The sequence below is a fragment of the Ostrea edulis genome, chromosome 9 (assembly GCF_947568905.1).
Source record: "Ostrea edulis chromosome 9, xbOstEdul1.1, whole genome shotgun sequence".
Taxonomy (NCBI): Eukaryota; Metazoa; Mollusca; class Bivalvia; order Ostreida; family Ostreidae; genus Ostrea; species Ostrea edulis.
Genome location: NC_079172.1, coordinates 15,065,813 through 15,084,235, shown reverse-complemented (window position 1 = coordinate 15,084,235; position 18,423 = coordinate 15,065,813). Strand labels below are relative to the sequence as shown.

The window sequence follows — 18,423 nt, the reverse complement described above, 5'->3', positions numbered from 1 at the left end:
CACAGATTTAGAAAATATAAGATCAATATTTTAAAAAGAAAACAATTTTTTCATTTTTCATTGATTTATTAGATGAATTTGAATTATCTTTCAACAGAAACGATTGTTGTTTACATGAGCAAATATTCTTACTTTGTTTACATCCGGCCTTTTTTACGGAAGAAACCGAGAATATGCAAATGTATCCGGAGTTTGTCGTGTTATTTATTCTATGCACGCAAAAAAATAGTTTTAATGCAAGCTAACAATATTACCCCCAACAACTGTACAGGCGAGCTTTTTGGACGTTTTTCTTATCTATTTTGAGGTCAAAGGGTCAAAGTCTCTTTTTCTCTATATACTGTAGATTTGAGCTTGCCTCTAACTTTTATACATGTACATGCTGGTGCATGTTTATCAGACTTCAAATCCTGATGACATTCAAGATTCATGTTGCTTTTGAAATCCAAAGACCAAAGTTCAAGGTCATTATCACACTAAATACCTATTGCGGCTATTCAAAGCTTCATACTTATAAACTATATAAAATACGTGCATGTTTTTACTTCGTGAATGCAAGTGTGCATAATTTTCCAAACTGCAACTCGGCCATACGCATCTTTGATGCTTAATATTTTGAAATTATATAATTTACAGCTCTTTATGTTATATTCTTTAAAAAAAAAGATGCCTGGCTTGTGGATTTGTATATACAGTGGAGCCTCGGTAATCCGGACGCCATTAATCCGGACGCTTCACCTTCCGGACGATTTTTCTAGGGAACAGAATTTTTATACATTATTTTGCATCATTAATCCGGAAATTCGCGTTCCGGATCCGGACGGTCACTTTTTACTACAAACCGTTATAATGCAATGAAAATTGTATCGTTAATCCGGACGGTAATTATGTTTAGGGAAGGTCTGTGTCGGACAATTTTAGCAAGGCGTAAAATATAAAGAAAACAAGCCAAACTGTCTAATTGAAGCGATTACCTGTACCCTGTCAACACATCCTTCTAATTAGGTGGTGTGTGATGATAAGTCCGTTTGATAGCACGTGCCGATCGAGACATTGTATTGCCAATTTTCGCACATAAGATCTTTATTGCGTGTAGTGTTGAATTTTGTAAATAAATCTGTAGCATATTATTTTATAGTCTTGATCAATACCCTAATAGTATTAATAAATTAAACATCATGCCGTAATGATATTTTTTTAACTGCTACACATATCAGTTGTACTGATTCGTAAATTGATATCGGCTTATTCAAATCTAAAGAGTGTAGATTATACTTCTAGATTCTGGATTTTATACTGTTGATTGGCGTGAAATATACATGTATGTTCATGCACATGTATATGTAGTAAGTTTTTAATGTTTAGAATGTCACGCATGTAGAATGTACCTGTGTACGATTGATTCTTGTTACGATGTTGAAGAGCTTTATTGCTTTCGAATTTTTAAACTCTGGGTAGAAGTGAGAAAATTACCATTTTAAGGAAAATGACAATTAAATTCTGTATGTACCTGTAATGTTGGTTTCACCCGAGTTTTGTTCCGTTATTATCGCATCATGAAAATAATAGGTGCGCGTGACTAGATCAAAGCAGTAGTGGGTCTTGATATTACGAGCTTAAATGATTTTGTTCTCCCGATATTGTCTTCGATAATTATAGAATAAGAAATATAAACTCTGGCAGATTGAATTTTGGTTAAAGAATGTTGTCAACTGACATGATAATCACGAAATTCTTATATCAACTTTCGATGATGAAGATTGTTTTAACAGACCGCCGAACCCGTGAATCGTGACAGATGGAAATTACCGGCCACTTTAAAATGTTTGAAGTGTAAATGATTATGTTAGTTACTAATGATTTATTTACTTATAGTTACATAAAGTGCTTCATTATTTGTTTTAGTGCATACGGTACACAGTTTTGTATATTTACTTGTAGGGATCATATGTGTGTACAATGTAAGCACAGGCAAATACACTGAACACGTACATTAAATTTTAGTGCTTTGAAATACATGTAAATGTTACGATTATCATAATTTATTTACTAATGCAAATGGTGAAATCCAATGATAGAATGTGTTTAATTCACTATGCATCAATAAAGTAGGCACATATCGGTTACTTATGTAAAGCTAGAAAATATGCGATTCAATTATCCGGACGCTTCATTTATCCGGACGATTTTCTGGGAACCAAAATGTCCGGATTAACGAGGCTCCACTGTACATGTATATGATTGACTATCACATGTGTATATCTGGTATTTTTATGACAAGACCTTTCCATGGGTATCAACATTTTTTACCCTGTGACCTCCACTTTGGAGTTTGGCCTACTTTTTAAAATTTTTAACCTTGCCAATGACTTTTGAACAGTAAGAGCTAGAGCTTTGATATTTCACATGAGTATTTCTTGTGACAAGTCCGTTTTGTGGGTACCAAAATTTTTTACCCTGCGACCTTGACCTTGGGGTGTGACCTACTTTTTGAAAACTTTAACCTTGCTAATAACTTTTGAACAGTAAGTGATAGAGCTTTGAGTATTCCTTATGACAAGATCCTTCCGTTTGTACTAAACCTTTTGACCTTGACATTTGACCTACTTTTAAAAAGATTGACATTGTTCTTAACTTCTAAATGGTAAATATTAGAATTTTTATATTGCACTTGAGCATTTCTTGTGACGAGATCTTTCTACTGGTACCAGGATATTTGTCTTTGTGACTTTGGCCATCTTCGGAATTGACCATTATCGGTGGCATTTTGTGTTTCACAAACACATCTTGTTTTATTCAAGTTTGGAGTGTTTATGTGTCCATCTCATTATAACCTTTTCTGTGATACTGAAAATAGCGATGGAAACCCAGCATTGCAATTTATTTAACCCTGATCAGGCATCAGTCTGTATTATTAACTCAAAATCTTACATTGCAACAGTATCATATTCTTTACACAATCATAGTTCACTGTTCTATATCGATGTTATTACTATTCAACAGTAATGCTTTTACAATTGTTAATTGTCCAGATACTGGTATATGCATAATATTCTAAAATGCATGAATTTGCAGTGCTTCATGTCATATTGTTTCACGTGAGAAGACAGTTGTCTGGCTTGTGGACTTGTTTATTTATGTTGAATTGTAACAAGTATATATTTTTCATTGCATAGGAAACTTCTAGCCCAAAAGTGTGTCAAAAAATTTGAAATTACTATGTTACCAATTTTGTTACAATGTTTACAATTCACATGTTCGTGTTTACAGTTTTAGTAGTTTAGAAAAGTTTCTTTACTAAAGAAGGAATTGGAGTGTTTACATATCCACTTGATTTTAACCTTTCATTTGTTATTGACTGGTTGTATTGTGCAATTTCAAAGTATGCCATTATCAATTTTATCTTTAACATTTGGTTTCATGGTTTCATTATGTTGGTCCATAAAAAATAAGCTATTAAACATATACTGTCATATGTCAACCTATCCTATGTTATCTTTCTGTACTGTTGACATATTAAACTTTGTTCCATACCTTTATCTATATTTCTTTTCATTTATTTTACAATAGCATTCATGCTTTTTCACAAGAGTTCAGCACCTGATTTAGCTATGAATAGCTGAAGAGCTAAGTTAAAATGGTGACCCTCACTATAAGATACAAACCAAGAATATTGAGGTTTAATAAGGAAGAAACTATCTCGGCGAAATGATAACCAAGAATATCGAGTTCTGGATCATATTGATTAAACAAAACTGGCCACAAGACTAGGAGGTCACAATACAAGCATTTCTTTAGATAATCGTTTTGGCCTCAAAACCATAAAAAAAGGAACATACTTCAAGGAAATTTCGATTTTGAACACTTCTTTTCTTATATCAAAAACACGAATAGGAAGTTGTACGTAAATCTGCAATTCAAGACCTGTGTCTGATTAAAGTATTTGTCTGGAGAGTTTTCATATGAATTGTCATATTAACATAACTGCACCATTTCTGAAAATTATGTATTGAATAATTTGACCCCGTTTTTCAGGACTTTGATCAGGTTTTGATACGAGATGATGCGAGTTAATCCATTCTTATACGATTTGTTGCGCTTTGATTTCCAAAGTTTTCGGCCAACATTTGTCGAATTTCAGAATTTACTGAGGATAGGATGGCCAGTTTGATGTCATATGGAGACTAATATATTTCATTCCCTAACGTCCTTGTTGACAAAACGGTTGTATAAAAACCTTGCGAACTATCGGTAGATGTACTTGCATGTATCCGCGAGATCTTTTGGGGGGCGGTGACTTGTTTGTTGGTCATGGATCGTTGACTTAGTTTACCTTTTACCCGTTCATAAAAAATCTTGCCAAAATATGTTATCAATTGTATATGATTTATCGCCAGGGTAAGGCTTGTCTAAGTTCAAAGACAAAACATTTGTGGAATCACGCCTTTCTTTAGTGTATTGCACCTTCGGCGTTCATGTCATATATGCACAGACCACCGGGCTTGTCCGAAAACATATAAAAATCAATCCGTATTGAACATTTAGGCAGAAAAAATAAACTTTCCCTACTTTGAGCACTTTGTTCTCAACTGATCCTGATACCCAAGATGCACTGCTTTGTGATTGCTCTTATGGTTTTGATAGTTTCTATCGAGGGTGCGACTTACAAGAAAAGAGAGAGTCTTGATGCACACAAAACGGTAAGAACCCATTTTTCTATTGTTTCAACAGGTTAAATCATTTGATGATATACATGTAAATGACTTTTGGTATGCATTTGGGTCTTTTTTTCTTTTTTTATAAATCCGGCTGCTGAATACGTTTTTGTCTAATAAATCTATGTTAAAATCCATCTTCGAAGAAAAGTTAAACGGCTTTGCTATAAGAGCTTCCATTGACGAATACATGTGGTATTGGTGACGACCTGAATACATCGGTACTAGAACCAGAGCTGTTTAAATGACACATATGGGAATTATCTATGATTTTTTTTGTCCATCAGCTATTAAAATGTTCGTCAAAGCAACATGAGATCATCCATGCCAATATATATACTTGTGTATATATGTATACGGATACCAAATAAGTGTTTACAACGGGAATTATCGTGTCCGCTCTAACATATCATATGATTGGGGGGTGGGGTGGATTACTATATTCACAATAATAAAGTTAGATCGGCTACTTTGAACGTAAAAGAAATCACCTGTCAATTTCTGTAAATACAATTAAGAATGATAGAGGGTTTATCAATAAACGCGAAATGAATTTCAAAATGATGAAACTCCAACATATTTCTACAGAAAAAAATAGAGAAAATTAAATTTCGTTGCACTACATGTAGTAATTTTGTCACATTAGTTTTTTTTTTTTTTGTTTTTTTTTACGAGGTGATGTATTTATTTAATACACAATGTAAAATATTTAATACAGTTTTTACGAGCATTTATGACATAAATAAAACAAACTATTTACATAAATAGCCCCATCAGTAAACTAATGATATTGAGCAACGGTATGATTACATAGGTTTGTACATTACATATACCTGTAGTGTACTGCTGTGACGTAAAGGGGTTGTACAACAGTCAGGAAGGCGGAAAGTTCAGGGTGTCGAAGCTGACCCGTAGAAAACATACAGTTATAAGATACCTTTGTGTGTAGAAAAATCACATCCAGGTCATCATCGATGCGCGCTAATTTCACAAAAATATAAGCAATAATCATAGTTAAAACCGCATATAAGCATACATTTTCTCGTTATCACAGTGTGAATTAAAAATTAATCATTTACCGCACATATTTTAGTAGAGTAGAATTTTCCTCTTTTTTCCGAGGGTGGATAACTCTTCCAAAAAGTCTCGAGTGCCAAAAACTCTGCTTCTAATTATTTACCAGTCGTGTGAATTTGATCTACTTCACTGCAATCACTATACAACAATATAGACATTCATTTTAATTAAAATCATTTAAAATTGTTCAATCTCCTTTCTTTATACATTGAATACCTTATAGTGTGTACGGTACAATTTCCCCTGGGATTTTAGGGCACCGTACATGTCAGAGGCTACAGGCAACGGCTTTTACATTCATACCTGTATAACATACGGACATCGTGTCAATGCAGCCCGGAGGACCGGGGCTGTTCTATATATAGATTGTGGTGGGGAATTCGACAGGAGAAGTTATCATGAGTGTGATAATTCATGATTGAATAATCAACCTATTTCTAAAACTAAAAAGTCAATGTTTCGTGGTCAGGAAAGGAATGTATTCTATATGATAAATACATATCACCTTTACATCAAGGATAATAACTCGAGCTATTTGAGGAACTCATAACAAATTTGATAACAATGTATCTCTTTTTAAAGACTTTTAAACTTTGGTATCATTTTGTTTTTTAAATACAAAAGATGTATATGTTGCGATAATTTATCACTTTCACTTTACCATTTGTTGTGATTGAATTGATAAGCTGTTTTAATTAAAGTACTAATCCATTAAAATAAGTTGAACACGAGGTGTTGTAGTTACACTGTATATGCCGTATTTTGATGTTCGATTTTGATCAAATCATATCTAAATATTTGTTCTCGGAACTCCTTTGCACGTGCAATTTCCGATAACATTCGGCGGCAAAGTATATACATTGTATGATCCCAAAGAAAGATAAGAAAACTTATTGACGCTAGATCAAGATCCAGACTATTTTATAAGCATTAAAAGTGACTATTCAATTTAAAAATACCATGTAATGCACACCATTTAGAATTCTTCACGTTTTTAGAACCACGCAATTAATTTTCCCTATAGACAGTCCTTCATTGTAATTCATTCCGGAAGATTAAGGTCATTGTAACATTTTAAATGATATTCCATTGCTATTAAGTAGACTTTCATTTCCAAATAGCTCATCTGTAGAATATATTCTATTACATGTACATACATGATATAGCCATCTACATGTTTCCTATTTTCAAAAATGAAATTTAAAATGAGCACATAGTTATCAATATTTTATGTCTATACTATTGTTCTATCAATATTTTATGTATATACATGTACTATCCACTTATGTAATAGCTATATATATTGACACAGAACAGAATCTTTCAAAATGTACATTACTTGCTTGCAATGTGCTTTTTAAAAAAAAATATTATTCGTAAGCTATTATTTACAGGGATAGCATTCTATAAATCAAAATATACGTACGGTAGGTGTAATCAATTGTAACTCATAATTTACGAAGCGTAAACAAGGTTTCACTAATGAATCTATATTACATGTATAGTCCACGGTCAGTTCTATGTCTATGCTGTTGTATTTCTTAAGTTTCCCCATACGTTGGGCTGAGCGGCGCCATATTGAGTATTTATATGACCCGTAAACATACTCCGTTCTTGGAATTCTTGCTTAAAATGACGAATACATATTGTAGAACCGCATAGTGAGAGGCACAAAGGGTAGCACAGAATCTGATGTCCTTGACCTGATGTTCCAGTTCGGGGACAGCAATAAGGACAACAGGCTGGACGAGAGAGAGGTCCGGAAGTTGTTTTGTGGGAAAGAGTTCGCTGCCTCTATCAACGACATCATCATTGCCATAATGTCACGTGACTCTAACAAAAGCAATGGCATAGACCTGCAAGGTAAAAATTCTTCCTGTTTTACGCTAAATGTTGACATTTGAAAAACGTAATAATTGATTAGAACATTGTCTTCTGATTAATGAATTGACATTCAGAGTTACAGCGATATTACAGAGAATCTTTATTTCAGAATGGCGATCCATCCAGTTCTCCAAGACTGAATTAGAGACGTTTCAAGCTTCTCCTTACATCACCATCCTTGCCTAAGTCTTCTGATTTATATCGCAATAGTCTGAGTAGAAGTGTGTTATTTGTTCAAAGATTTTAACAGTTTAACAACACACTATTGAAGACTTGATTACGTGATATGTCAGGTTTTTCTTCTTTGTCAACATATGACTGAAAAACATGATTTAATAACTCTACTAAATGGATGTATATTTTATTGTTACTGAAATAAATAATTTTGGAATAATTCTACAGTATAATTATGACTCTGCAGGACTTCCTTGAGATTCGTTCTAAGATGTATCGTAACAAATACATGTATCACAGGGCAGATCTTAGGACTATCCTCAGATCTTCTTATGTGTGTTTACACTAAGGTAAATTTGCCGAATAATAAAAAAGATCTCCATCTAGCCTAGAAAACGCCACACTGTAACATTACGAATACGAATATTTTCTATTTCTGTCAACATATCTGATCTTAAGGCGTCCCTATATTTACATAACTAGTAAATATAGAATGCGATTAATAAGGTATTTTAAGGGACTCACTGGTGGACTACCCCGCACATGGCAGTATGAAATGATTCTTCGTGCTAGAACAAATTAACTTAATGACCATTATCAGGTATGTTTCAGAATCATTGTCGTTATAATAGCTCAAACATAATTATACCCACAATTTCTAAAGAAAGTTAAGGTATATTGTTGTTAGGCTGGTTCGTCTGTCACACTCTCTTCTTCCTCCAACTCCTCTTTTATTTTAAGAAGCAACCAATTAATCATTTGAAATATGATAGGTGATGTCTTGTAGATATGCAATAGTTTTGGAATTTTCAGTTTTGCCCTAGAAGCAAAGTGGGGGTCAAAAAACGACGTTTCTCTACAAAATCCTGATTCGAAGAGCCCCTCCTTCAATTAACGCAGTGACCAAAATCATATGTCAGAAGATGATTGATGGTGTCATGTAGATGTACGATAAGTTTTCGGAATTTTCATTTTTTTTTTTTCCATTTTCACCTGGGGGTTAAAAACGACTTATTTTCGGAATTTTCTTTTTCATCTTGAGCGTCAAACTGGGTGGAAAAATGACGAACAAAAACCGGTGCTCAGTGCATCGTGTCGTGCGCAACAAGAATATATTTACTTTAAGAGTTGGAATCTCAACCATTTTCAAGATATTTGAACAATAAAAAATGATGGTGGTTGGGATGACCCCGTAGCACTTGCCCATCGGAATACTCAATGCATCTTGATATGTACAGCAGGGATATAATTGGTTTAGGGATCATCTCAGTTGTTTTATTAAATATATCACCAATTAATATGTTTTACGGCGTGACCGTGCTTGAGGGCGAAGCAAAAAAGTTTTGACATTAGTATCTATATCCAAAACAGGACAAAAACAACCCGAAGTTAGCACGCGGACGGAGCTGTATCAAAGCATCCTAATTTTTGGACATTTGATCCACCTATATATTAAACGCGGGAAATATAACGCAATTGATGTAAACAGTATATTGTGACGTCATATGCAGCGTCGTTATTTAGCAAATTACAAACAAAGCGTTTGAACCACAACAAAAAACATGGCGTTAATGGTGGAGTGATTATATATGATTAAGAAAATAAGATTTACATGCTTTTACGGATTTTATGTATAACATCTCAGAACGACGTGAACTAGGGTAGACGAGATTCAAAATGGAGGAATACGTGTCCACGCGCTAATATTCGAATCGACGCCATTGGTACCAAACTTTTCAAGTTCCATAGGTATGGTTTAATTTTTCATTATTTTCCTATATTTTCCTTTTAAACATGTATATACGTGTTACCTATAGGGAGAGCTCCGCTCTCACGGCCCTTCGGGCCGTGAGAGGGCTTCGCCCTCTATGAACTAAGGTTTTGGATGGCTCCAAGGCACTTGCCTAACAGGCCTGGATTTCCCGAAAAAATCTCAAACTTTTTTTCTGTTATTTGAGCAGTCAAAATTTGAGCAAAATCTCAGACTTAACTTTTGACTTGAGTTTCTTTCGAGAAATTCAGACCAGAACACTTTATGTATCTTAATATATACAGCAAAGACAAACACTTGCGTGTGGGTCTTACTGTCTTGTGACAGCATCTTGTTTGATATACATGTATTACCCAAAGACAAGTTTTATAATAGGTATTAGATGATCACCCCTCGGGAATTTGGTCCCCACATTCTGCATACTGATCTCATACTGATCAATGTCAGCGCTATCCTCAATGTGTGTTTGTAAACCATTGTCATGTAAGTCAAATTGAATAGATCACATCACTTACAGTACTCATTTCACATACGTAGATGTTTAAGGGGTTTCAACAATCTCGTTTAAAGTCAGCAGTTTGCAAATTCTATGGTTGCTAACTTATGTAATAGTGATCTGATCAGCAAATGCAGCCTGTCATTAGGTCGGATGCTGCCTGACGTCCTTCTAATCAATTGCACGCCGTTCTTTGCATACTGAGTTTGACTAGTATGTTTACCTAATAAAGATATATGACTCGCGGCGGATATGACCAGTCAATAGAGGCTGCTTACACCTCCTAGGCACCTAATCCCATATCTCGTGTGTCCAGATATCACCTATTCAAACGCAGTCTCGCTCAACAAGACGCTCTTGAAACTTCCCGTAAATCCTAACGAGCGAGCTGGAATCAACGGAGTGTTTGGTTGAACGAGACTAATAGTATTTGTAACAAGCTTCTGAATGGTAGAGACTATTTTATAATTATTTTTAATATTCTTGTCTTAATTTGAAAATCAATCTGAATGATTTCCTCTGTTTTCCCGCATTAAAAGTAATTGTAAACTGTTTCCATAATATTTTATTTTCATTGACAGAAAACAACACTACGAAAATACAACTGTTCTTTGGATGCTTTTGAGATTTCAATTTTTGCTTCAACGGCAGCCATATTTCTTTTTAAGATACTTTTTCTTAAAGAAGGGGTCATTTTTTATTTCATGTAGCTAGAAATGTATATAAGTGAAATCACCCATACGAAAAGATAAATACGAAAATGAAAGGGATTGCCACCTTTAGCCACCCTAGTAAGCGAGAAGGACAACTTTCAGTAATATGCTGTTATTGTGTAGATCACATATACTTTCAAAACAATTGATATGGTGTTGATAGGATTTTTATTGACTGAGGAAGTGCCAGGCTGGAGAAAATATCAATTATCAAAAGTTCATGGATTGTGATCGAATGGTAAACGACCTTCAATGTATTCAGCACATGTACCAGGTGTACAGGTATCCTTGTTTATGAGTAGGTCGTTAAAATTGTAATTTTATACATTATATATATTTTGATATTATGAATGCCTCAACTGGTTGCGATAGCTCAATGGTTGCGCGTTCGCTTTGTAAGTTCGAGCCCTGCTTGTGCTATGGTCGCTTCAAACATCAGACGCAAATATAGGTAGTGATTACTTCTTTGTCAAACGTTCGGCATGTAGAAGTGTGAATCACGGGTCTTTCGGACTTGACCTTAAAAACAGAGGTCCCACTGTTGGCACGAACCCGCACTGCTACGGCACTGAGCGCTAAACATAGGTCTAATTTGTGGTATTTCACCTGGTGACGTCTCAATATGAGTGAAAAATGTTTGACGGAACGTAAAATAAATAAAGAACAAATGAATGTCTGAAGTTGTTCAACTTAGCAAGATTTAGTATGTGGGACAGTTCGGGTTGGGGGGCAGTAATCGGAGTTCGAAATGTCTCAGCATACTTTCAATTAATATATCCATTGCTTCAAAGGCTTGAAAAAGCCCACTTCAAATCGTATTAAAATTTTCTGATAACAAACTTGTGTCATTTCCGAAAGTGCATGCAGAATAAAGGAATGAATATTACTGCCAAGTAGGTGTGAGGTGGTCAAGCCGAATCCATATTGTTGAACATTCTTTGACTATAACTTGACGTAAAATAATAATGAATAGTTCAAACTGTCTCTCGGTTAGAATATGTATGGGAGTGATAAAACAGAAGGAGTACATATATCTCTCACCCTAACTTGCTCTTTTCTATCCAATTTTTCTGAGTGTCAATTTTAAAAATCTTGACAAATAATTCTAAAAGCTGTTACAATGTCAATCCTTTTTGCGAGACTCAAACATAAGTGATCTGCATTACACAAAATAACAGAGTAAACATGGATAGATTAAATACATGTCTCTGTGAGAGCTTCCATCGAAACTCAAGGTCGATAGTAGCAATAGTTACACTTCTGGGCTTTATCAGTTCGAAAACTCTCACGACCAGTTCTGCAAATTTTTTTTATTTAGACCTTTTATTTCGAGAGGGAGGGAGGGAGAATGAAAGACCAAACACTTAGATGATATAACGGATATAAATAAGCTAACAGAAGGACTTCGGAAGGGAATGTTGTAACCATCACACAAACTATCTGCAAATGTGGAAATGTCTGCAAGAATCTCGGGGTGTTGAAGATTCACGTGCACCAGAAAACCAAGTGTGGAACTAGCGAGAAGCAAGAGGAACACGCAGTGGCTGCTGGTCAGACGGAGAAGAAGGATAATGTAACCACCAATGGTCAGCAGGGAATGGGAAAAGTTTGATGAAGATATGAACAGACTCCTCACTGGACCGACAGGAAAACAATGGAGAGCATGACGAGAATTACAAAGTACAAAGGAGATGCATATGCAGATAACAAACATCCACAGGGACCTCTGAACTCTTGCAAATAAATACATGTGGCAAAAAATGGGCACAGCAAAGTCAGCGAAGAGTCGACCTCATCAGAAGATTAAATGAGCTGAGGAAGACAGAGAGGATGAGAAAGAACAAGCGCGAAAAAGAGGAAAGAGCGCGAATTTCACCAGGAACACTTACACATTTGCAGCAAGTTTTCTGGAGGTGAAAATATCTGTAAGACATAAAAGAGAGGTGGAATATTGATTAAATATACCAGAAGAAAATGTACCCTGATGCAATGATTAGAGATGGACAATTTGTAGAAACAAAAGTAACATTACCACGCCATAAACCTCGATATCAAGGAACCATCTCTGAAGAAAGTCAGAGAAGTGGTGACGAAAGCGAGGGCAGGATTAGTACCAGGACCAAATGGTATTTCAAGCAAGGTCTACAAAAATGCCCGAAACTTCTCAACAGATTTTGTAGACGTAGTAGAATCATTATGTAGACGTATTAGAGTCATCTGGATGAAAGTCTCCACCTTTAACTTTTCTGGCAAGTAGCAAATGGATGCTTTGTGTCAAAGGAGTAGAATTCAGAAATCATGAATTTTAGGAACATATAACTCCGCAGTATAGAAGGCAAGATCTTCGCAAGAAGGGGGACGTCCTTCACAGGGAAGAATGAATACATCGATTCAGAAAGAGAGAATTTTCGGATTCAGTGTACTTAGAGTGTCACATTAAATGTCTGTTATTTTCATTATGTATTATAGATACATATGTTCTTTTTTAACACACTCCGTTTCCTGTTTGTAGCTTCATTTCACTGAGGGGGTAAAGTAAGGTTTCATTTCACTGTGACCTAATTGGAACTTCAGTTCACTGAACTTTAAACCGCCAGTCTGTGCCGAATTCAGTCAAGGAGGAAGGACACTTTTTTTACCTCTCTGCATGATATTAGTTTATACATTGTATTACTCAGCAAAATTTATCCAGGTCTATACATGGCATAGCCGTAATGCTTCATATGATCCAGCTTTTCTGGGTTAAGGTGTTTTATTTACTACTCAGGAATATGTCTATTGTTTTATTCTATTTAACAATCCTAAAACACCCAGTTACAGAGTTCCTTATTGTTAACTTACATATATAATGTCATACATGTGATTTTCATTCTTATCAAAATGGAACTGACAGAGTGTTCAGTGTATGGTGCAGTATTATAGTCATAAAGTAGACTTTGTCCGTTGCGTGAAAATACATAGCAATGCAATGTAAAACTTCGATGTATCTGTGTAGTCTTTCTAGAAGCATTAAGTGAATTAATGTTTTATATGCGTCAGTCATCCAAACATCTACTTTCTTAAACACCACTCTGATTCCACGCACAAGTACTCTGAAGTTGAAATAAAAGATATGCTGGAGTTCCTCATTGACAATATCTTCATAGTCTTTGGTGATCAGGTCTTCCAACAGTCAGATGAAATTGTCATGGGCACGAATTGTGCTCCTTTGTTAGCTGACCTGCGTTTACAGTATGAAGCAGAGTTTATTCAAAACGTTCTACATGAGAAGAAAAAAATCTCTTGCTGTGGCCTTCAACTCGACATTTAGATATATCGACGACATTTCATCTACTAAAAATCATCATTTTCATTCATGAAAAGTGAAGATAACGAACAGTAATCAATCTCATAACTCTTATAAGCAATACAAAATAGATAGTTGGGCAAACACGGACCCCTGGACACACCAGAGATGGGATCAGGTGCCTAGGAGGAATAAGCATCACCTGTCGACCGGTATGTCGATTCGAATCGACATACCGGTCGACAGGGGATATCCCTGTGAACTTGAGATAAAAGACACCACGGAGTCCTCCACATCTGCGTCGTACTTGGGTAATTTATTGAGGATGGATGTTGATGGCAAATTAACAACTCAACTTTATAACAAACGGGATGATTTCAGCTTCTCCATCGTCAACTTCCCATATTTATGTAGCAATATTCCATTTTAACCTGAATATGGTGTTTATATCTCTCAATTGATTCGATACGCAAGATCTTAGTCTGTGTATGGTCAGTTTTTAAATCGATGCAGGCTACTGCCAAACAAGTTGATGTTACAGGGGTTTCAACAGTCTCGTTTAGAGTAGGCATTTCGCAAAGTCTATGGTCTTTATACAATGATCTAGTTTGCCAATACAACCTATCATTGGGTCAAATGCTGTCTAACGTGTTTCATATCTATTAGGCCTTTCATGGCACACTGATTTTGACTACGGGTTACTTCGTTTACCTGATCAAGAAATAGGGTTCGCGGCGGGTGTGACCGGTCGACTGAAGATTCTTGCTCCTCTTGGACACCTGGTCCCACCTCTGGTGTGTCCAGGGCTCCGTGTTTGCCCAACTGTTTTTTTTGGTATTCCTTGTGGGAGTTATGAGATTGATCGCTGTTCGTTGTCTTCACCTTTATGCAAATAAGATACCGTAATATTGTGTGTGTATTTATGTGTTGTGCTTACAAATAATATCATATTACATATTATGTATGTGTGTCAAAACAGGCCCCCTCCCTCTGGTTCTACAGTTATCCTGATCCAGTGTATGTATGTATGCAGAAGTGGAGAGAGAGAGAGAGAGAGAGAGAGAGTACGTGTAGCACAAGGCAATCAAGCACCATTAACGGGTACATCGGTCAAGGGAACCCACAGAGGTCTATACCAATAAGTCAAGACAACGGATAACAGTGGCACTTGGATCATATTAATCATTAGATATTGTATATAATAAACTCTTTGCTATCTACATTGTGACATTTTAATGAATTGGTCTACTGTCAGGTTGTTATGGTTGCAGTCAGCTCGTCCATCTGTGACATAGAGCACAGTCATTTCTTTACTAATGAAGGAGACGAAAGAGGGTCTCATTATTGTCTGCTAGAGCTAGAAAACGCAAATGGTAACAATTCCAAATAAGTTCATACAAACACGCACTTCAGCACTACCATATACCAGAGATGATCACAACATTCATAAAGGATTATCTCAAATATTTTTCTAAGATTCGGTTACCGCCACGTGGCCGAGAAGTTAGAGTCTTCGCCTCGCATGCGGAAGGTCAGGGTTCGATTCCCTGCCGCGACAGACCTAAGTCGTTAAAACAGATAGTGACAGTTCCATCGCCAAATGCTCGGCATCAGGTGGAATGTAACAACCGATGTCCCGTGTCACAATAGGTATGGCACTGCTCAATGGCCGCAAACGCCGAGCATAGGCCTAAATTTGAAGCCCTTCACCGGTCTTGTTGACGTCTCCATATGAGAGAAAAGGTCTCGAAAGAGACGTTCTACGATTCAGTTGATTGATTGTAGATCATTTAATGTTCTTCTTGAGAATATTTTAGTCATATAGAGACGTCACCATTGCCGGTGAAGGGCTGAAAAATTTAGGCCTATGCTCGGCGCTTACGGCCTTTGAACATGAAGGGATCTTTATTGTCCTACAGCTGCTGTGACATGGGAGCTCGTTTTTTTGGTTCTCATCTGAAGGACCGTCCCATTTAGTCTCCTCTTACGATAAGCAAGGGATACGAGTACCTATTCTAACCCGCATCCCCACGGGAGCTCTAAGATTCAGAGCTGAAGACTTCATAACAGCTAGAGAAAGGGATAGTGACGTGATGGTATTCTATTTGTCATGGCGATAAATCTACTAATAAAGGCGGGACAAAGAGAGGCCAAAGGCCCAAAACCCAGGCACTTTCAGACAAGCAGGAAGTAAGGACTACATGGAAAGTGAAGATAACGAACAGTGATCAATCTCATAAATCCCATAAAGAATACAGAATTCAGAGCCGGGAAAAGATGGACACTCCAGAGGTGATATCAGATGCCTAGAAGGAGTAAGCATTACATATTGACCGGTCATATCCACCATGAACCCGCTGTGCTTTTCAGTTAAACGGATCCGGAGTAAGTAGGCTACCTCGATTTAAAAACTGATTATACACAGATCATGCTCGTGGGTATCGAATCAGTTGGGAGATATACACACCGTATGCATGTATTAACGGCAAACTAGCAACTCAAGTTTATGACAAATTTAAATACTTCTTTTAGGCACCTTATCCCACCTCTAGTCCGTGTTCGCCCTATTCCTTTATGGGAATTATGAGATTGATCACTGTTCGTTATCTTCACGTTTACATAGGAGACAATAATACAGGAAGAAGACGCGATGTACATCTAGGCAGTGGATAAGAGGAGCCAAAGAAATTGGACCAGAGGGGAAACGGAACAGCTGAGTGAGATATTGAAAACACCAGTTCCTGCAAAGATCGGTGTATGATATGCTGTCAATACCAATGTACCTGGGAATCTGGGGACTTACAGAAGACCTGTGTGTCCACTTTACCACTAGTTAGTAAAACTCTTTAGTACATCTACAGGGCACTACCAATTATCTTCCAAAAGATGATTTGGCTACTGCATAAAATGTATGAGAAGTTCTGAGAACCAGGTGTTTTTTTTTAGAAAGAACATTTTTTGTACCTCCATTTGGCCACAAGGGCAATATTGAGAATTTCAAAACCTCATTGCACATATACAGGACACCACCTCCTAAAATTTTCAAATTTAAGGTAAATCGTGGTATCTTGTTTAGAAAAATGTACAAAACGATAAAAGAAGCAATAATGTCTTCCACTCCCGGAGAAATGAATAACAAAATCTTTTGATTTCTTGAAATATTTTATTGGGAGAACTTAATTCTTTTCCAAAAACCCTTAAACATTTTCGTCATTTTTATTAATTTCACCTTATAAAAAATTATAGAAAATAGTACAAATGACTAAATAGGAGACATATTTCAAGCTCTATAAAACCTGCAAAATCCAGGAGCGTCAGGGGCCCCCACCAGGGCTTCGCCCTGGACCCACTGGGGGCCTTAAGGCGGCCCCCAGACCCCCTGCCTCATAAAGTGGTGCCCCCGTAACCACAATTCCTGGATCCGCCCCTGTCCCTACCCAGTGGTCAAGCCATTTAATAACCACCGTCAACACATCAATAACAATAAAACATTCATGTGTAACGTCCCGGACACTCGGGAATTTTTCACTCACATGGAGACATCACCAGTGCCAATGAAGGGCTGCAAGATGTTGGCCTATATATGCTCGGCGCTTATGTACACGACCTTTGAGCAGGGAGGGATCTTTATCGTGCCCACCTACTATGACACGGGGCCACGGTTTCGCAGTCTCATCCGACAGGCAAAGGGTACTCACGGGACAAACATTCAAAATAATATATATATGAAATGTCAATCACATATGATTTGTGAAGTTTTAGCAAGCCAATGATCTGCATGTGTATATACAAATTCTCAATTCTGACTGAAGTACAGTCTATATTCTCAGTTTATAAATGATAATGGAACCAGTTCTGATTGCGAAAACGTAGCATTGTTAGGTGGGTTTGATCGGCGGTGACGGTATACCCGTAGCTCAGATGATATTAGGTAAAGCAATTGTCTGAAACCCGACCAGATACACGTGGCCTAGTTCAGTGCAAATTAACACCTGGTGGGGACCACAATTAAATTTAAGCGGTCCAATGTTTGAATTCCGGTCTGATCTATTGCATTTCCATATTTTTTTTATTTTATTTTTTTTTTTTTTTTGCAGAAAGAAAATGTTCAGTCAATTTTGTAATTCAAAATGGATGATTTGTAATTGTGAATTGGTAGTGTAATTAATGTACGAGGTATCAATTTTAAATTGCAGATTATTACATTATCAATTTGTTTACGTAGTATTTGACATTGAAGACTTTATCATTTTGAAATATCTTTGAAAACCAATATAGTGTGTATACTCATGACGGGTACGTTGAAT

General features: G+C 36.4%; 1 protein-coding gene across 1 annotated transcript; it reads left to right on the top strand.

Moving 5' to 3' along the window:
• The first annotated feature begins 4,607 nt into the window (after nt 1-4,607).
• LOC125660222 (uncharacterized) lies at nt 4,608-8,026 on the top strand. Its single transcript, XM_048892055.2, has 3 exons — nt 4,608-4,700; nt 7,445-7,655; nt 7,786-8,026. Exons 1-3 carry the CDS (start codon nt 4,608-4,610, stop codon nt 7,860-7,862), a joined length of 381 nt encoding a protein of 126 aa, XP_048748012.2. The 3' UTR covers nt 7,863-8,026.
• Nucleotides 8,027-18,423: the final 10,397 nt, after the last annotated feature.

Excerpts from the sequence above, each read along its gene's own strand:
- LOC125660222 (XM_048892055.2), top strand. The coding sequence starts at position 4,608 with ATGCACTGCTTTGTGATTGCTCTTATGGTTTTGATAGTTTCTATCGAG. Across the intron at positions 4,701-7,444 it reads GTCTTGATGCACACAAAACG|AACCGCATAGTGAGAGGCAC; the intron begins GTAAGAACCCAT and ends TACATATTGTAG. Across the intron at positions 7,656-7,785 it reads CAATGGCATAGACCTGCAAG|AATGGCGATCCATCCAGTTC; the intron begins GTAAAAATTCTT and ends TCTTTATTTCAG.